This window comes from Natator depressus, chromosome 3 (assembly GCF_965152275.1).
Source record: "Natator depressus isolate rNatDep1 chromosome 3, rNatDep2.hap1, whole genome shotgun sequence".
NCBI lineage: Eukaryota > Metazoa > Chordata > Testudines > Cheloniidae > Natator > Natator depressus.
The window spans coordinates 103,400,507-103,420,604 of NC_134236.1; the positions used below are offsets into that span (position 1 = coordinate 103,400,507).

The window sequence follows — 20,098 nt, forward strand, 5'->3', positions numbered from 1 at the left end:
CTGGTAGCAAGGTCAGCAACAGAAAGGAAAACAAATTAACCAAGTACTCTGCTGCCACCATATGGTCACAAACTGCAAACACAGCAGACAAAGCAGACCATAGGAACGAAAGGCTTTTCAACCTGAGACGGGCCAGATCTTTGGCCCATGCTAACTTTGGCCCTGTGCCACCATGAAAGAAATACAAAGGGACCATGAAGTAGCCGATTATACCCGGTGTCTCCATCTCTGAAGGAGGCATACACAGGGACTGGGGCAATTTAGAGCAGCCTTTGGACCCTTTGAATTTTAATAGAAAAAGGATGCAAATCCCAGCATTAGCATAGCCAAGCTACATGCAGTAAAAGCCTCCTTAGAAACCATACATTTCAGAGTGTGCAAAGTAATCCAGCTGTAACACAATGGCAAAAATATCAAACTACTCACGTGGGAACCTCAAGAGGTAAATTATGAATTAGTATTCAAGTCTGAACGGTTCTCCAAACATTACCTGAGTTACTGCTACCAGGTACACCTTGGCCTGCCATCCCAACTCCTTATCCCTCTTCCCAACAGGCCCTGAAAAAAGATCATTCTCCCAGTCAACCCTGAATCCTTTCCCTTGTGTTTTCTCTGTTCTGGGCAAAGGAGCAATAATTTGCTACTCCCCCATATGGTCAGTCTCTGGTTACTCAACACCTGTATGTGTCTAGGGGGAATATCTCCTTCTTCCCCCATAAAAAAATTAGTCCTGAGACTAATTCATGAGAAAATTAGTCAAAATGGCCCTGGAACCTGAAAGACCACCATGCAACTTCAACCGAGTGATAAAATCCAGCTCAAAACGTGAAGAATACACCACAAAAAACTGCTCTGATATGTCCACTGGCATTTACTTGGGGTAGGAGAGAAATTGTGCCCAACTTCAACTCCATTTTCACCAATAGGAAAGTTTTGCAAGGTGGGCTATTTTGACAGAAGCCTGAAAATGAAATATTGGATAATTTTAAGTTGTTGATTTTTTTTATTTTGTAACAAATATTTCAAACAGTCCTGCTAAAAGGCGTCACTTCCAGCCTTTATCAATGGGTATATCTGTGACTAGTTCTGCCAGCCAAATTACTTTTAGGAATGTGAAAAATACCAGCATAGGATCAATCTACATGATGAAAGGTTATAACATCAAAATAACCATTTTAGAAGGACGACAATACAGCTACATACCTTAAAAAAGAGTTATGATGAAAATATGTTTGCTTTATTTGTGCCTTACAGGAATATCCTGGGTCTAGAGCAGAGGTGGGCAAACTATGGCCCCCGGCCCCTCCTCTGCTGCCCCCCCCCCCCCGCAGCCTCAGATCACCGCGCCGCCAGTGCTCAGGCCCGCCACTCCTGCTGCGCAGCGCGACAGGCTCCAGCCGGGTGGTAGGGGTGCGATCTCCTGCTGCTCTGAGTGGCATGGTAAGGGAGCAAGGCAGTTGGATGGGGTGGAGGTTCGGGGGGTGGCGGTCAGGGGACTGGGAACAGGTCAGCTGCATAGGCATGGGAGTCCTGGGGGGTCTGTCAGGGGGCGGGGATGTGGATAGGGATCGGGGGGGGACAGGATCAGGGGAGTTGGATAGCAGGTGGGGTCCTGGGGGAGGCGGTTAGGGACGGGGGGGTCCCTGGAGGGGGTGGTCAGGGGACAAGGAGCAGGGGGGTTGGATGGGTCGGGGGTTCTGAGGGGGGCAGTCCGGGGGCAGGAAGTGGGAGGGGGCGGGAGCCAGGCTGTTTGGGGAGGCACAGCCTTCCCTACCTGGCCCTCCATACAGTTTCGCAACCCCGATGTGGCGGGCCAAAAAGTTTACCCACCACTGCTCTAGAGTTTAGCACAACTAAACAGATTAGCAGCACTGCCTTGGGGATTTTAGTGTGAAATTTCATTAGTACTAGTTTGATAATGCAATCAAAGTGCAAACCATATTGTTCATGGGAATTACCCATTTAGAGAGGAAATATGTTTATTCCTATTAGAACATAACATCATCACTTGCTTGTGTCTTTGTCACTCAAGGTGATTTGTTGACCACAACCATCATTATTTATCACCCTGTCTCTAATTGGCCTTACTGGGGGACATGTATTCGCAGTGTTGTTGCGGCCATCCCAAGATATGAGAGAGAGAAGATGTGTGAGTTAATACCTTTTATTGGAACAGCTTAAGAAAGAAATGGTGAATTAACTTTGGAATCCTCAGGATCTCCTTGAGCCCTGCGAATCAGGTTTGTGGCTTGGATATGATACAGAATCTACTTTCTCTGCTGCCAGTTGTGCATCTTTAGCTTTAGCTGGTATTTATAAACTAATGGATTTCTATAAAAATTAACTATAAGCAGGCCATGATGTCTTGGCATATCCCAGAGAGGCTTGTAAGCACAAATGTCGGTTGTTTATTTTGCCATAAAATACTTAATGGACAAATTTCAGTGTTTTATTGTAATGGTTTTGACCTCAGTGAAAAACTCGTACGACTCCTTTGCTCCCTCCCTGCCTATCCCTGATGCTTTCATTCCACCAAATGGCAAGTTCAGTTCCCTGACTAGCCAGCAGTTGGTCCACACCAGGCCAGCTTGCAGTCTCTTTGCCACACGATGAACACGCCCCACATTGCTTGACCATATCGTGGCTGCCAGGCCATATTTGACACCATTGGCTCTTTTAATCACTTCCTCTTCCGTATCAAACGGTACCACACATGTCACGGGACCAAAGATCTCTTCTTGCATGCAGCAGGATTCATCCTTGACTTCAGCAATGACTGTAGGCAGCATGAAATAGCCATTCTGATTTCCAGTTGGAAGAGCTAAAGAATCCACTCCTTCTCCACAGAGAATTCTAGCTCCTTCAGCTCGAGCCTTCTTCACATAATTCTTTACCTGGGTGGGGGAGGGCAAAAAGTTAATGTGGGAGACTGAAAATGCTGTAAAGTTCACATTTTCAACACGGATAAATCAACAGGGAACCTAGGAGCATTTCCCACTGATCCATGTTGGCATTTTCCCCCTGCCATTGACAGGGTCTCATTCCCTAGGTTTTGCAGCCAAATATATGTAAAAAGAAGTCAGAGCATTTTCCCCTGTAAGTAAACTGTTCCCTTTCTCTCATTAATCTTCTAGCCAAAACATTAATTTGTTCCTTCCTCTAAATACATTTGGAAGGGGTGAAACAATAGTCACATTATTAAAGCACAGAAGACCTGGCTCCTATCCCTTATGTGTCAGACTTCATCTATGACCATGGGCAACACACCACACCTCTCTTTGCCTCAGTTTCCCCAGGTGTCACATGGGAGCGATTACATTTTCCTACCATACAAGGAAGCTCACTACATGTTGTCATGGCACTCAGACGCTACAGTGATGAGCACAACAGAAAACACGGTCAATAAACCATTACAACAATTTATGTGGTTGCTGCTATCATATGCTATCTTGAGCATACAGGTCGTGCTATTGATCTTATTACATCTACAGCTTTGAAACTACTGGGTGCTTTCTCCCACTCTAGGAATTCCACAGATAAATCACCGGGTTTTTTCCACTCCTTTCTTTTAAATGCTCCGTGTGAAAGAAGCCCTGAAAGGTGCCCAGAGAGACTCCCTGAGACTTAAGTCCTCCATGTAGCCAAAGAACAGGTACAGCAGAGGCAGCAACAGTGTAGGGTAATCCACCAATATGTGTCATCACTGACCTGGAGGGCCCAGCACTAGGGCCCAAAGGAAGAGATCAGTCTCTCTCCCTATTTGAACCTTCTCTTCTGTGCAAGATTGTCAGCATGTTACCAGCTCATGCTATTTGCATCAGTGGGTTTTATGATATGGACACCTGATCTCCAGAACACTGGCTGAGACCATTATACTCATTTCACATCAACCACCAGCAGCCACCAGAGGGTAACTACTGTCACTGTCAGCCACTCATGGCCGAAGCAGAATTCCTGGAATTTGTGGACTACAAGTCTCCATGTATATACCATTACCAATTCCCCCAAAGCCACTCAGTATCCCAGAGAAAGTGTGCTTTTGCATTCCTCAGTAGTTGCATTATAAATCGGATATACTGCAATCTAAATGCAACTTGTTTTATGAGGCAAATAGGTCACCGCTATGGGCCCAACACTTAAGTCAATGAAAATGTTGCCTAATTTGGCACTGTAAGATTCATTTAAGTACTTTCACAATAATAGCTTGATCGCTTAGTTTAAAACTATTTGTCCACAGACTTCATTTTTTCTGGGGCACTAATGTGAACCTAGCCCATACACAGCAGACACCTTAATCATCAGACACTTTTTAATGATCATTTATGGGGAAATTACAGTGTGACTGGCATGGTACTAACACAGAAGATGACATTGTCCTCACCACAGTCATGTACAAGTCATCTTTTCTGGAGCTCTAAAATGTGACTATAGTTCACACAGGATTTCCTCTGCAGTTACCTTTTCTAAATGCTCTTTACTTATCAGTGCCCCGATACTGGCTGTGGGATCTGAGGGGCTCCCAACCTTCCACTTTCTGGCTTCTTCTACAAACCTCTTCAAAAACTCATTATAAATGCTCCTCTGAACAAAGATCCTGCTGGTGCAAAGACAGATTTCACCCTATCAAACATGAGAGAGAAACAAAGATACTGTCAATTATTGCAATATTGTTACTTCTGAGTGCCCAGAAATGTGCTAGGCCCCTCACAAAACACGTAAAGATAGTCCCTACCCCACAAAGAGCACAAACTAAATTTAAAGACACTCAAAATTGAGAGTCCTAAACAGACTGGAGGGGAGAAAGAAGACACGGGGACAATAAAAAAATCACACGGTCACTCAATAAGGGATGTAGACATCTTGACTGTTGAGTTTATTATTAAGTCTTGGTTATTTATCTTCCCCATCACTTCTCACAGAAACATTACTTTCCATGTCTGAATGATCATTACCCTGACATCCTGGAAATGCTTTTTTTCTTTTCCTGACTTGCCAAGTTATCTTCGTACCCACTGAAATAATTTTCATAGGCTTGCTGATCATTGCTGAAGATGTTGACAAAGAATGGGAGCATCTAGTAGTTGAATCAGGTAACTGGAACTCCTAGGGGTTTATACCTATCTGTTGTATAGACTCATTTGATTCTGGGGAAGCCACCTGACCTCTCAGTTGTTCCCTTCTAGATAAATAACTTACCTACTTTCTAGGGGGATAAGTAACTCATTTCCTATAAGATCAAATTATTTACTATCATTGTTTCTCTGCTGCTAGGATCAAGAAAACATCAACTTCATAAGTTTCTACCTACATCCTGCTAATGATATGGAATCTTAACAAAATACCTTTGACTATTTAAGAGTCAGACAAGGAGAAAGGCATGCACATGCACACATTGCTGTTTACACACTTAATATGTAACAAGGTTAAGAGAGGAGCATCTCCCTTTACCTGATTTGCAAAGCTGGATCTCACAGTGGTAGGGATGCACTGGTCCAGATTAGCATCCTCAAGGATGATTGCAGGGTTCTTGCCTCCCAGTTCCAGAGAGAGCTTTTTGCAGTGTGGGGCACTCCTCTCCCTGATGTGCTGGGCCGTGAGCGTGCTTCCAGTGAAGGAGATCAGTGGCACGTCAGGATGGGAGACAATAGCCTCCCCAGCTTTGGGGCCAGTTCCAAACACAATGTTCACCACCCCCGGAGGAATTCCTCATGGGAACAAACACACAAAACACTCATGTCCTTTACTTTGGGGTGGCTAGGTTAATTTTGCACTCCCCTCGGAAGCCAGCAAACTACCCATACCGCTACATTAACGAGGATGCCCTTGACTTTAAGAGTGGTTGAGCAAAACAGGAGAAATAACTAGATAAAACACTGAACTATTGGGTTTTAATCGCTGTTCTTGTATTACTACAGGGGGACCTGGTAGCCCTGCCAATAGTTAAGGTTGCCTGACACCTCCCATTATAAGGCCCAGTTTTCAGTGGGCTATAACCAGTGGTGAGCTGGAGCTGGTTCGCACCAGTTCGCTAGAGCCGGTTGTTAAATTTAGAAGCCCTTTTAGAACCGGTTGTTCCACGAGGGATAACCGGTTCTAAACGGGCTTCTAAATTTAACTGGCCAAAAGTGGCGCCTTAGGCGCTGACTCCATGGGTGCTCCAGTCCTGGAGCACCCAAGGGGAAAATTTGGAGGGTGCAGAGCACCCACCGGCAGCTTCCCGCCCCACCCCCAGCTCACCTCTGCTCCACCTCCGCCTCCTCCCCTGAACGCGCCCCCCCGCCCCCCCCCCCAGGCTTCCCGTGAATCAGCTGTTCGCGCGGGAAGCTGGGGCAGGCTGAGAAGCAGGCTGCAGCTTCCCACTCAGGCCCAGGGAGGTGGAGGTGAGCTGGCAGTGGTGGGCGCGAGGAGGGCCTCCCGTGCCGCAGCAGGTAACCGGGGTGGGGGAGGGGCGCAGGGGAATCGCTCCCCACCCCAGCTCACCTCCGCCACCCTCGGCCTGAGTGTGAAGCCGCCGCCTGCTTCTCAACCCTCCCCAGCTTCCCGCCGAACAGCCGATTCGCGGGAAGCCAGGGGAGGGAGCGGAGAAGTAGAGCGGGGCGGTGCGTTCAGTGGAAGAGGCGGAGTGGAGGTGAGGTGATCTGAGTCCAGGTGCGGGGTAGGGAGCTGCCAGTGGGTGCTCCAGCCCCAGAGCACCCACGGAGTCGGCACCTAAGGTGCCCTTTTTGATCTGATCAGTGGGGGAGCGGCTGCTCCCCCTGCTCCCCCCTCAGCTACGCTCCCCCGCCCCTAGGAGCCAGAGGGATCTGCCGGATGCTTCCTGGGAGCTGCCCCAGGGACTCCCCACCTCACCCCCCGGCAGGTACCTCTGGCTCTTTGGGGTGGGCACCCATTACAGTGGCCCACGAGACCCTCCTGCCCGGTTCTGGGGGCAGTCAGGGGACAGGGGTGGATGGGGCAGGAGTCCTGGGGGAGGCATCAAGGAATGTGGGGGGTTGGATGGGGCAGGAGTCCCGGGGGGTGGGGGTGGGCAACGACCCCCTCGTGGGGTGACGAGGGAACCTGTTGTTAAGATTTTGGCAGCTCATCACTGGATATAACTTACGCCAAACTTTCACCATTAGGTCTGAAATTTTCCATGTTGGGTGTCTGCTTTAGGCTGATACACTTTTCTTTCTTTTTTTTCCTGTTCTTTCTTTTAAAGTTTCAGCAAACAGTTCAACAGTTCAGCCATTTCTGATAATTAATTTAAGAAAAAACTCATTGTTTTGCCCAGGTTAAAGATATTCCTGCAACCATTTACTCTGGAAGTTCTAGTGACTACATACTTGAGGAGAGGGACTTGACGTTTGGCAGAGACGTCCCTTTGATGTCAGAAATGGGCCTTTTGCTGGTGCTGTGAAAAACTGCGCCCATCAGGACAAGTTATAAGACACTGAAAAATCACAGACTGTACATGGTCAGTGGAGGCTTGTTAACTGCGAATCTTTACTAGGAAAAAAAAGTGTATTCTTAACTCGAGCTGGCTAACATGAACTAAAATCAGTGAAGAGAAGAGTGTTTGCAGCTTTCACACAAGTTAGCAGGTTGAACTGAAGACTATGGGGTAGACCTACGGGTTAACTTGACCTGCTAATTTGTGTGAGGACCACTAAGTGCCTTGTCTTCACTAGAATTTTACCTTGTGTTAGTTAACTGAAAGTAGCCAGTTTTTCTTCGTGAAGACACAGCCTTAGAGGTTGGCAGCTCTATTTTCTGAAGCTTCCATCTGTACTGAGCATGCTTCAACCTGGGGATGAAGGGATGAGCAGTACTTTCTCTGCAATTGCTGCTCCCAGCTACTGGGGACCAATGTGGCACCAGGCACAGGAACTGAGAACAGACAGACTTTTCCCTGTGCTCTCCACATTCCCCCTGCTGGCACTTAAGTACTGTGGAGGGAGAAACAGCCTAATGGAATGCAGAGGTGAGGTGAAGGGAATATATGGCGATGAGGAGATGGTGGCAGGGGGAGGGAAGGTATGGGAGAGAGGCAGGGATAGAAATCAGTTCTCCAGGGCAGAATTCAGCTCCCTTAACCTGGTGACCATCCTTTCTCCTCCTGCAATCCTCAGCCTCATTCACTGTGCACCTTCCAACTTCTGCAACAAAGGAGGCAACAGACAGTAGGGGTCCCTGTGCCGAAGGCGTTTCCAAATTACCTGCTTTACCCAGAAGTTTGCACATCATCCAAGCAGTGACAGATGTCATCTCACTGGGCTTGGCGATGACAGTGTTTCCAGATGCAATGGCTGGGGCTATTTTCCAGGTCAGCAAGTAAAGTGGCAAATTCCAAGGACTTATTAAACCAGCTACAAAGGAAAAAAGAAAAGGACAAAATCAAGAGGCCAAATGTATTGGGACAGGAGATTTGAATTTGATGCCCAGGCTTGGCACCTCCTACCCAGATGGAAGCCAAAGCTTCAGTATGGCAGGACAATGAAGGAAATTCTGCTATAGCTTTTACACCCGTACCTTATTCTTAATGGTACAGTGAATCCTACAATAAGGGCCATTTCTAATGGCCAACACCTTCTGAATAACCCGTCTAAACTATGCCAAACATTTCCAGTGCAAATATATTTGACCGCCTCAACTGAACAACTGATTTTTGCTGTACTTTTGTCCCAGTGTAGCAGAGAGATATTGCAGTAGGAGCTTTGTCATGCTCTACAGTCAGGTCCAGGTGTTCAGAATTCACAATTCAATGATGTGCAAATCGAAAATTTTTGTTTTGTTTTAACAAATACGCATAGATTGCCACTTCTGGCTCTTGTCAAATATTAGAGCTGAGTGCATCAGGCACAATGAATAATTTACCTGATGAATTTAGTCCAGGATAATAATGAACAGACTGCCTTCCTCAAATTGCTGTGCTATTTAAATTTATTCAATTACTATCTTCATGAATATTTTTACTTTGTGTATTTATCACAAATATTTGAAACCCAAGCTGTGATGCTTAGTTGTGATTGGTTATGTGATACTCCTTGTTGCTAGATAGGTCCATCAATGGCTATTAGCCAGGATGGGCAGGGATGGTGTCCCTAGCCTCTGTTTGCCAGATGCTGGGAATGGGCAACAGGGGATGGATCACTTGATGATAACCTGTTCTGTTCATTCTCTCTGGGGCACCTGGCATTGGCCACTGTCGGAAGACAGGATACTGGGCTAGATGGATCTTTGGTCTGACCCCGTATGGACGTTCTTATGTTAGATTGAAAGAGAGTGAACAGAGTTCCAACAAAAGCATGTGTAACGAATTTAAAATTTGATGTCTGTGAGCATTTTTGGTCAGTAAGACTCAGATTTTCAATTGCTCATGAGAAGAGAACTAAACAGGTCCAATTCATTAAACAATGTATTAAATAATCAAACTGATATAAAATATTTGCACCATTATTCACGTAGCTCTAAAACAATATATGTATTCAGACTTTCTCTGACGTGACAGTGCCATCTTGTAGCTAGCTTTCCAAAAATAACAGATATAAATATGCAAGCATTAAAAAATGCTCACCATTGACATAGCTCTGCTCCCACTGAAGTCATTGTGAGCTTTGCCAATTCGTATCAACAAGAGCAGAATTAAGTCAATTCTAAGTGTTTTTGAAAATCCCACCCATCCAGACAGTATGTGTCTATATACCACATGAACATACTTCCAGACATATGATAAATACAAATACAGAGAAGATTTTGAGGATGGGAAGTGTCCTACTGTGGGAAGAGGGAACTTTTTAGGATAAATGTTGGAATAGCGCGATAAATATTGTAATAGGATAAATGTTGTAATTGTTCACTGATTTTGCGGCATGCGGGTGCCAGAGTTCACAGTGGAGTGTCCAAGCTTAACATGGGATCTAGAAGCAGTAAACATTAACTTTATGATAATCCTTTCTCCCTCTGCGCTTGTGAATGCTGCCTGAAGTTAAAAAAATAAGCAGCAGAGCTCAAGGCCCCCGTTTTTCTTACTTTTTCCCTCTCTTGGTAGACATCCTGCCAAGCTTTTCAGCATTTGTCCTTTGAGAATACCCACCAATGCCTACTGGAGTTCTCACTGTGTAATGAATACAGTCCATGTGGTCCATCTGAGTGCATTCTGTGGTATGGTGAAGGATAGAAGATGCAAAGAACCGGAAATTGTATGCTGCCCGTGGGATGTCCACTGTTCTAGCAAATGTAATTGTTTTTCCTGAAAGAGAAAAGTAGCAAGCATGCCATTGTGTCATTATCAAGCACTTTATCCCAAGGGAAAAACTAACATATTTATATAATGCCATAAGTTTGCATACTGCTGTACACACAGGAAGACAAGCATCTGCCCTGAAGAGCTTCCAAATGAAGAGCCCTGAACTAGGATTCCTACCCACTACCTAGGGAAGAACTTTGTTGGTGATGATAAATGGTGAAGTAATTAGATGCTTGGAAAGCATCGTGAATAGCGTAAGTACAAATTATAGTGTAAACAACCATTTAGAGGATAAGCTCTTTGGGGGCTGTTTTTGTCATCTGTGTGCACATTGTGCCTGGCACAATGAGGCCCTGGATTCTTGTCTGGGAGCCTCTAGGCACCACTACCACTATAGATTAGATAGATGATTTTATAGTACATCCATAGGACTGGCAATGCTTCGCTCTTCGGGAGCATCCTCTGCCTGAGGACCTCAAAGTGCTTTATGAATAGTGATTAAATTTAGCCTCAGCCCCTCTGTGCCGCAGGTACTGCCATCCATATTTTGTAGTGAAGAAAACAGAGGCATGGAGGAGTTAAGAGGCCCACATTTTCAAAACCAGCATCTAGTACTGAGTGTCCAAGATTAGAAACATAGCACCTCTGAAAATCAAACCCAAGGACCGTCTAGTTTGTCACACAAAATTTGTGGCAACTTTAAAAATTTGACTCGAACTGAACCAATCACACAGACAGCCTGCATTAGAGTCAAGAATAGGACCTGGCCATTGTGACTCAGTCCTGATATTTAACAAGACCCTCCTTCTCTATAACCTCTTTGGGGAACAGACGAAGAGATGGATGAATTCTTCCTTTACCTTGATCTTTTGATTCTGCTTGTGCAAATGCCTCCAGGTCATGCTCGATCAGGTCTGCTAACTTGTTCATTATCTGAGATCTTTCCTGAGGGCTTTTGGAGGACCAGCCTAGAAAGGCATCTCTGGCAGCTGTGACTGCAGCTTCTACCTGAAAGAATAAAGCAGAGATGGCAAACTTCAAGAGTGCTTCATGGGGGGAAAACAAAATCCATAGAGCCATTGAGACTAAAGATCTTTTGAGTCATCTTGTCCTTGCAGAAGACTGTTCCTTCCTTACCTTATAGTCTCAGGCGGTGTGTCCAGTTGCCATCCCTCAATCTTCTCAAGAGACAACCCACAATCTAACCAACATTATTAAGAGGGCATTCTTCTTGATACTCTGCCTAAAATTTAACTCTCTTCTTTCTTCTAGTTATATTCCTTTTTTATCACTTCTTGATGGTTACAGCCTTCCATTTTTTTGAGATAGTTACTTCTCTTTTCCTTTTGTCCCAGTCATTTAAACAAATGAAACATATTTCGTTCTTTAAAATCTTTCCTGTAGGTCAGTCCCTCTCATCTGGTTAATCATTGCAGTGGCACTTCTAGAAATTCCTTCCAGTTTCCTGGTGTCTCTCTAGGAACATGGGCGTTGCCATATCAGATTAGACCTGTAGACCATCTACTCCACCCTCCTGTCTCCAGCAGTAGCCAAGATAAGATGCTTCAGAGGAAAGTGCAAGCAATACAGCTATGGAATAACCTGCCCAAAGGAAAAGTTTCATGCTAATCCTATCATTTGGAACTTCATTTATGCCCCAAAACAAGAGAATTTATCTCCCTTCCAAAGCTCTGGGGTTTTTCATTCTTACTAGTGTGAGGTGCCCAGGACAATAAACAGCATCCCAGATGCAGTCTCATATATGGCCTATCTCAGTCCCTTCTAGGAACACTGCAGTATATTTTGCAGATGCAGGCTCCTCATTTGAGGCAGTGCCTCCCGCATTACCTTCTCTGACCTCTGCCAACCCTCAGGAGGAAGGTAAAACAGAACCATTACATCATCTAGTCTGATCTCCTGTGTATCACAAGCTATTAAATTTCACCCAGTTACCCCCATATTGAGCCCTGTTTGGCTAAAGCGTCTCTTCTAGAAAAGCATCCAGTTTTGTTCTGAAGACATCAAGAGATGTAGTTGGTAGTTTGTTCCAACAGTAAATCACCTTCACGGTCAAGACACAAATTTTTATTTCTAATTTGAATTAATCGGGCTTCAGCTTCCAGCCGTTGGTCTTGTTATACCTTTCTCCGCTAGATTGACAGCCCTTTAATACCTTGTATTTTCTTCCCATGTAGGTACTTACACACTGTAAACTGGTCACCTCACCATCTTTTTTTTTGGTAAGCTAAACAGACTGAGCTTCTTCAGTGTCTCACTGTAAGGTATTTTCTCCAGCCCTTAAATCCTTTTTTGTGGCTCTTTTTTTTTTTTATACCCACTCCATTTATTCAACATCCTTTTAAAAATGTGGACACCAGAACTGGATTCCTGAATCAGTATCACCAACGCCAGTTATAGAGGTGAAATCACCTCCCTACGCCTGCATGCTACTTCTCTACTTATATATCCAAGGATCACCCAAGCTTTGGATAGCTTGTTGGTCTAGAGGTAGGATTCTCACTTAGGATATAAGCAGTCTTGTGTTCAAATCCTGGACAAGCCCAGTTTTCAGGCTGGAAATAGGCATAAATCTTTAACAGGGACAGTGATTATCCATTGGAACAATGTACCAAGGGTTGTGGTGGATTCTCCATCAATGACAACTTTTAAATCAAGATTTGGATATTTATCTAAAAGATCTGCTCTAGAAACTATTTTGGGGAAGTTCAGTGTGGTACAGGAGAGCAGACTAGATGATCACAATGGTCCCTTCTAACCTTGGAATCTAGGACTCTATGAAGCCCTTTTTTTGCCACATCATCACACTGGAAGCTCACATTCAGTTACTTGTCGTCTATGCTTCTGAGATTCTCTTCAGAGTCATTGCTTTCCAGGATAGAGCCCCACATTGCGTGGGCCTTCATTCCTTACCTCTAGAGATATTACCTTCATTTGGCTGTACTGAAACATTTTGTTGGAATAGGGCCAGCTTCGCCAGCAATCCAGATAGCTCTGTACTACTGCCCCGTCCTGACTCTGCTAATCTTTGTGTCACCCACAAATTTTATCAGCAGTGATTTTATATTTACTTCCAGATCATTGTTGAAAATTTTGAATCGCATCAGGCCTATTACTGATCCCTGCAGAACTCCATTCGAAACACCCCCAGTTGAACGATTCCCCATTGATGACTACCTTTTTGATATCTGTTAGTTAGCCAGTTTGTAGTCTATTTAATGTTTGCTTATTGATATTGTATAGTGCTAATTTTTTAAGCAGAATGTCAAACGCTATTACATCAAATGCCTTACAAAAGTCTTTTACATTTACACACTTACCATTATTAACCAAACTTGTAATCTCATGAAAGAATGAAATCAGGTTTGCTTGTCAGGACCTATTTTCCATAAAACCATGTTAAATGGCATCAATTATATACCTATCCTTTAATTCTTTATCAACTGTTTCCCACATCAGCTTTTCCATTATTTTGCCTAGGATTTATATCAGGCTATAGTTACTGGGTTATCCTGCTTCCCCTTTTTGAATATTAGCACATTAGTACTCTTCCAGTCTTCACGAAGTTCTCCAGTATTCCAAGGTATAATAAAAATGAAAATCAGCGGGCCAGAGATCTATTCAGCCAATTCTTTTAGCCCTTTTGGGGGCAATTAATCCAGATCTGCTGATTTAAAAATGTTTATCCCTAACAGATGTTTTTAACATCCTCCTTTGTTACTAATGGAATAGAAAGTACTTCATCATCCTCAGGATATAAGTACATGATATCCTGCTTCTTTCCAAATACAAAAAATACTATATTTATGAATCATTAACAATTTCACCATCTCCATACAGTAATGAGTGTATACCTTCTATAGGATTTCTTTTGTCCCTAGTATATAAAAAAAATTCCTATTGTCCTTAGCTCTGCCACCCATGGAATTTTCCCTGGTGTCTTTAGCTTCCCCTTTCTATTTTTTACATTTCATAGCTTCTAATTTATATCGACTGCTATCAGTTTCTCTTTTTATCCATTTCCTATAGGGTATTTTTAAATTCTAATTACTGCCTTCACTTTGCCACTGAACTAGAATGGGCTTTGTTTCTTGATTGGGGATTCATGACTTTTGGCCATCTAAAAAACCATTCTTAAAGAGCTCTCAATTTTCAGTCACATTTTCCTGTCTATATTTTTCTTCCCAAACAATTTCCCTCAGCTTTAGGAAATTAGCCCTTTTTAAAGACATGTGCACGCCAGACACAGGTTGGGACTGCCCTCTCTTTGCCCATACTGAATATAATCAGGTCAGTATCACTGGTCTTAAGGTAACCACTAACTTCCAGACCTATAATTAATTTATATTTATCTGTCATGAGGAGGTCAAAAATAGAATTGCCTTGGGTTGGGTGCAATACAGTTTATGTTAGGAAATTATCATCTATGAACTCTAATGGTGTTTTAATACTGCTTGCATAGCTGCTGACTGGATCCAGCACTCATCACTCCAACTGAAGTCCCCTATAACATACCTTTCCTTTTCACACATTATGGTGAGGTGATGAGTTTACCATTTAAAGAGATGAGACAAAGGCTGGGAGAAATAGGGGCACAGAGAAGTGAAGTGTCCTGCACAAGGTCACACAGCAGGTCACTGGCTAAGCCAGGAACAGAACACGGGGCTCCGGACTCCCTATTCATTTGACCACATTGACCCACCCCCGACTCCTTTTTTAAAATACCCTGCTCGTCCACCCTTCCGCCACTAGGTGCCATCCTGCTGCTGTGGCTGCTTCTCCCTTTCCTCTTTCCACTGCCACTTCCACACCATGCTGTATGCCTCAGTGCAGTAGCTCATCAGAGGAAGAAGCTGCCTGATCCAGAAATAATTGCCCCATGTAGTATCCAGAGATTCCCCTCTTCCTGAACATTTTGGTGATTTTTATAGGCATGGGGTGCGAGCACTACAGAGGGATTCTCCCAGGCCAAGAGGGGAAGACAGCCTGAGGGAAAGAAAAAAAAACGTGGGGGCAAGGAGGAGAGATGGGGGAGAAGGAAATGGAAGGGAATTAATCTAAGGAGAAAACGAAAAGGAAGAGGAGGAAAAGGAAGAGGAGATACGGAGGTAGAAATACAGTGAGAGGGAAGGTGCAAAGAGTTATAGAGAAAATAGACTGAAGTTGACTGAGGAAAAGAATCAGAGAGAGAAGGGGAAAGAAAACCAAATGAGCCAAGACAGACAATGTGTGTAATTAAAATGTAATTATAAACCCATGTTTATTGTCATACATAATTTCCCCTGCCCTCCTCCATATAAGAAAGGAGAAATAACAGACTAAAAACTGGAGAGAAAGCACAATTTAAAAAAAGCTGGGTGTTAAAATGTTAGCCAAAGTACACACAGTAAAGTAAATTTGTTTCTCTCCATCAGGAATTGTAGGAGGACAAGACCCCTTAGGATAAAGGGGTTTTGCCAGACCTCGTTGTCCATGGGAACCAGTGTTCCTGTATGTGAATGAGGGGGACTAACCTACTTAGTAGGGTTAAGTTTGATGTTGGCTGTTTGAATGTTTATATGAGCCCAATCCTGCAAACCCTTATGCATGTGAATAGCCCTACTCACGTGGCCACTGACCCAGTACTGAATTCTAATACAGCAGGTGCTTATTTTCATTTTAAATGTCTTAATATCTCTCCTAAAATGCAGGCAACTGCACCTGGTATTTTAGATTACTGTGCTAATAAGCAATGGTCACATAACCACCACCCAATACTGGAAACCTACTGACGGCTATACTTACCTACATGCCTCCAGCTTCCACCCAGGACACACCACACGATCCATTGTCTACAGCCAAGCTCTAAGATACAACCACATTTGCTCCAATCCCTCAGGCAGAGACAAACACCTAAAAGATCTCCATCAAGCATTCTTAAAACTACAAACCCACCTGCTGAAGTGAAAAAACAGATTGACAGAGCCAGAAGAGTACCCAGAAGTCACCTACTACAGGACAGGCCCAACAAAGAAAACAACAGAACACCACTAGCCATCACCTTCAGCCCCCAACTAAAACCTCTCCAACGCATCATCAAGGATCTACAACCTATCCTGAAGGACGACCCATCACCCTCACAGATCTTGGGAGACAGACCAGTCCTCGCTTACAGACAGCTCCCCAACCTGAAGCAAATACTCTCCAGCAACCACACACCACACAACAAAAACACTAACCCAGGAACCTATCCTTGCAACAAAGCCCGATGCCAACTATGTCCACATATTTATTCAAGTGACACCATCATAGAATCTAATCACATTAGCCACACTATCAGGGGTTCGTTCACCTGCACATCTACCAATGTGATATATGTCATCATGTGCCAGCAATGCCCCTCTGCCATGTACATTGGCCAAACCGGACAGTCTCTATGCAAAAGAATAAATGGACACAAATCTGACATCAGGAATCATAACATTCAAAAACCGGTAGGAGAACACTTCAACCTCTCTGGTCACTCAGTAACAGACTTAAGGGTGGCAATTTTGCAACAGAAAAGCTTCAAAAACAGACTCCAGTTAGAAACTGCTGAGCTTGAATTAATATGCAAACTAGATACCATTAACCTGGATTTGAATAGAGACTGGGAGTGGCTGGGTCATTACACATACTGAATCTATTTCCCCATGTTAAGTATCCTCACACCTTCTTGTGAACTGTCTAAATGGGTCATCTTGATTATCACTACAAAAGTTTTTTTCTCCTGCTGATTATAGCTCATCTTAATTAATTAGCCTCTAACAGTTGGTATGGCTACTTCTACCTTTTCACGTTCTCGTGTGTGTGTGTGTGTGTGTGTGTGTGTGTGTGTGTGTGTTTATCTTCTTACTATATGTTCCATTCTATGCATCCGATGAAGTGGGATGTAGCCCACAAAAGCTTATGCTCTAATACATTTGTTAGTCTCTAAGGTGCCACAAGTACTCCTGTTCTTTTTTTGGTATTTCAATATTTTCCACTGGAGGACTCTAGATCCTCCCCTAACTCCCAGCTTTGTAGAGCCTCCCCACTTGTGTTCAGCAGCCCACAGGCCTAAGCAGAAAACTTCACTAAGTTGATTGGTGCCTAAGTGTAGTTCCTAAGGCGCATGCTGCAGTTGACTCCGAAAACTGAATGAGAAGCTAGTGTTCCTTCAAATATGCATTACCTTACACTTAGATATCTAGAATTTAGCCTGCTATGATGCCCCATAACCTATTTTTGTTCAGTCCTTCTGGCATGCTCACAAATCTCCCTGTTACTGTTATAATTATTTGTGCATCTACTTATGTGAATAAACAGAATGGGGACCCACGTAGCGTTTATGCATGAAAGAAACAATTCTTCAAGCACAAAGAGGTTTTGTACTGACATGATTTTACATTAAGCATATTCTAGCAAAGGCAGCCTGGTTACACTTTAACTATTAGTTATCAGCACCTTGCAAATATTTACCCAACCAAAATTATGGTGCTAAAGGTTTCTGCTGAAAAAGGAAAATGAGATCAACACGATTGATACATATGTGAAAGAGGTATTCATGTACAGTAACAGGTCTTTTAATAAGACCACTTATTCTGAAAATGAAACAATATTGAGCACTTATTAGTCAACATTTTGAAAGCCCTTGGAGTGTAATATAACTCCTTTCCGTTCATCTGTCCCCTCGCTGAACCCAGCACACTACATTGTACACACCTCTAACTTCGTTGCTTATAAGCAGTACTTCGCCATAAACTAAATGGCAGTTTCCAGAATATGTGTCTTGTTGCAAATGATGTGGCAAAAAACATGCAGCAAAGATTAATTGCAGGGCCGAAAAGGAATATTGCTTTTCTGCTCTCATTGATTAGAGCAGGCTACTGCAGTGTACAGAAATCACATTCATGCAGCTGCACTAAAACGATTTGTTACCCTTTCACCTGCAATATCAATGTTCTAAATGCTCAAACTCCACCTGCAGAGATCAAACCTCAGGAAGGCTGAGAGATTTTGATCCTGTTTCATGGAAAGAGCCCTGGTGTGCAAAGTCCTTTGAACGAGTAGTAGAAATTAAAGATATTAAGGAAGAAGATACTCATTTGGATACAGTGTCTCCAGGGCTGTTCATGGAGTCGAGATGAACAGCTCCTTTTTTCCTGACTCTGGTGTTATCATCTGCAAACTGCTGATGTGACCATTGCCTTCAACTTGCATTCTGCAAGACGGAGGACTCCATCCTCTGCTGGTGTAATTGACGAACCTCCAGTGAAGTAATTGAAAGCTGCACTGATTGACACTAGATGAGGACCAGATCCATAGCTTTTAATAGTGAACAGTGTGTCAAAAAGGATTTGTTCCTGGAGCAATGTTACCTGGCTTTGTAGTAATGTTAAGAACTTATTCATTTAAAGATAAACAATCAATCACTAGAACATTCCTCTTCCTGATTTCTCCACCTTCCACCCCACAAACAGCTGCACTGATGTTATTTATGCTCCCATTTTTATTTTGCCTTCTGTTAGTGAAACTGCTGTACTCACCTCTTCTTTTCCGCTGTCTGGTACTCTGCAATACACATCTCCCGTGGATGGATCATAGGAGTCTATGTAGGAGGAACAAGGGACAAATTTACCATTTATGAAGTTCTCCAACACTAGGAGAGTCTTTGGGCCAGCCATTGTCAACAGCTGGCTTCATCTGTGATTTCTTTCAGCTGTCAGTTTATACTGCTGGTCTCATATCTAGTTACACTACAAGCCTGAGCTCCACCCCTTCTTTCTCGCTCTCCCTCTCCAGTGTGAGTGAGAGAAACCCGACAAATAACCCCTTGTGTGCCAGCAGAAACAAATGAGCAGGAAAGGGGTTGCTTTTCCTACCATTCACCAAGAATATTCTGTGTTGTTTAAGAAGGGTGGCAGGATCAGCAAAAATCTTGATGGCAGGACAAAAAAGATGTAGAGCCCCAAACTAGAACAGAGCAGGACAAACAGCGGGGCGGGGGGGGGAGCAAATTGCTCCCCTCCAGTACATTTTCTAGCTTCTTTTTCAGTCTAAACGTCCCTTGCGTAACAATTCCACAGTATAAAACACCTTCCCATCAGGAAGTTTCTTCTGTTGTTTACTTAAGCAGTTTTGTTTTACTTGCCTGAGAAACAGAAGCAGACATAAATATTAATGTCTGCCGAGACTTTTCTCAAACTGTGCAGATTGTTTCAATAAGTAAATCCCCTGTCATCAAAGTATATACATCATCATATTGCTGTATTCAAAATGTATTCCTCAACAACCCCAACTTCAAACTCAATGAACAGTGCTACAACAACAGGGTCAGATAAGTACCCAGACGGCATGCAGACTGGTGTCAAAAGCCAGTGCAATGGCCTTTTCGTGTGTTTTGAAACCAGAAGGGCTGCAGGCAAAACCAGCCATACAGCAGTTCTGCTGTACCCACTGGGCATTGAATCTCAAGCCTTACCGGATAGCATAATGGGGAGGTGCCACAGGAACTTCATTGTTGGGACCATGCACATTGCACAAGTGGTACAATGCAATGAAACCCCCACACCTCAGCCCCTGGTTGGAAAGATGGACTGCAGCTCCGCACAAGTTGCATATACACAAACAGCACAATAGTTAGTCAGGCTTTGTGTGGCTACCATCTCACTTGTATAACGCAAATACATATGATTTATTTTCAGATTAGCTTGCTTGTTCATTTGTATTGTAATAGTAAAAGGTGTGTTCATGGGGATTTGGGGTGGGGGGGCAGGGGAGAAGATCAAGTGGAATTAGTTGGTAAAGTTCATGCAGTACTCAGGACTTCTGGGTTCTCCACTTAGCACTGAT

The 20,098-nt window shown here is 43.7% G+C and overlaps 1 protein-coding gene across 1 annotated transcript; it reads right to left on the bottom strand.

The window, feature by feature from the left end:
- Positions 1-1,753: 1,753 nt before the first annotated feature.
- ALDH8A1 (aldehyde dehydrogenase 8 family member A1) lies at positions 1,754-19,028 on the bottom strand. Its single transcript, XM_074946958.1, has 7 exons — positions 18,793-19,028; positions 11,089-11,236; positions 10,076-10,231; positions 8,199-8,348; positions 5,449-5,705; positions 4,459-4,620; positions 1,754-2,894 (listed from the first exon to the last, which is right to left on the bottom strand). The coding sequence occupies exons 1-7, from the start codon at positions 18,928-18,930 to the stop codon at positions 2,442-2,444; spliced, it is 1,464 nt and encodes a 487-aa protein (XP_074803059.1). The 5' UTR covers positions 18,931-19,028; the 3' UTR covers positions 1,754-2,441.
- Positions 19,029-20,098: the final 1,070 nt, after the last annotated feature.

What these genes read in the sequence shown, in the direction of transcription:
- ALDH8A1 (XM_074946958.1), bottom strand. Translation starts at nt 18,930, where the DNA reads ATGGCTGGCCCAAAGACTCTCCTAGTGTTGGAGAACTTCATAAATGGT. An exon ending in AGCAGAATCAAAAGATCAAG is followed by an intron (nt 10,232 to 11,088) that starts GTAAAGGAAGAA and finishes TTTCTCTTTCAG; the next exon opens with GAAAAACAATTACATTTGCT. An exon ending in GTAAAGAGCATTTAGAAAAG is followed by an intron (nt 2,895 to 4,458) that starts GTAACTGCAGAG and finishes TCCCCCACCCAG; the next exon opens with GTAAAGAATTATGTGAAGAA.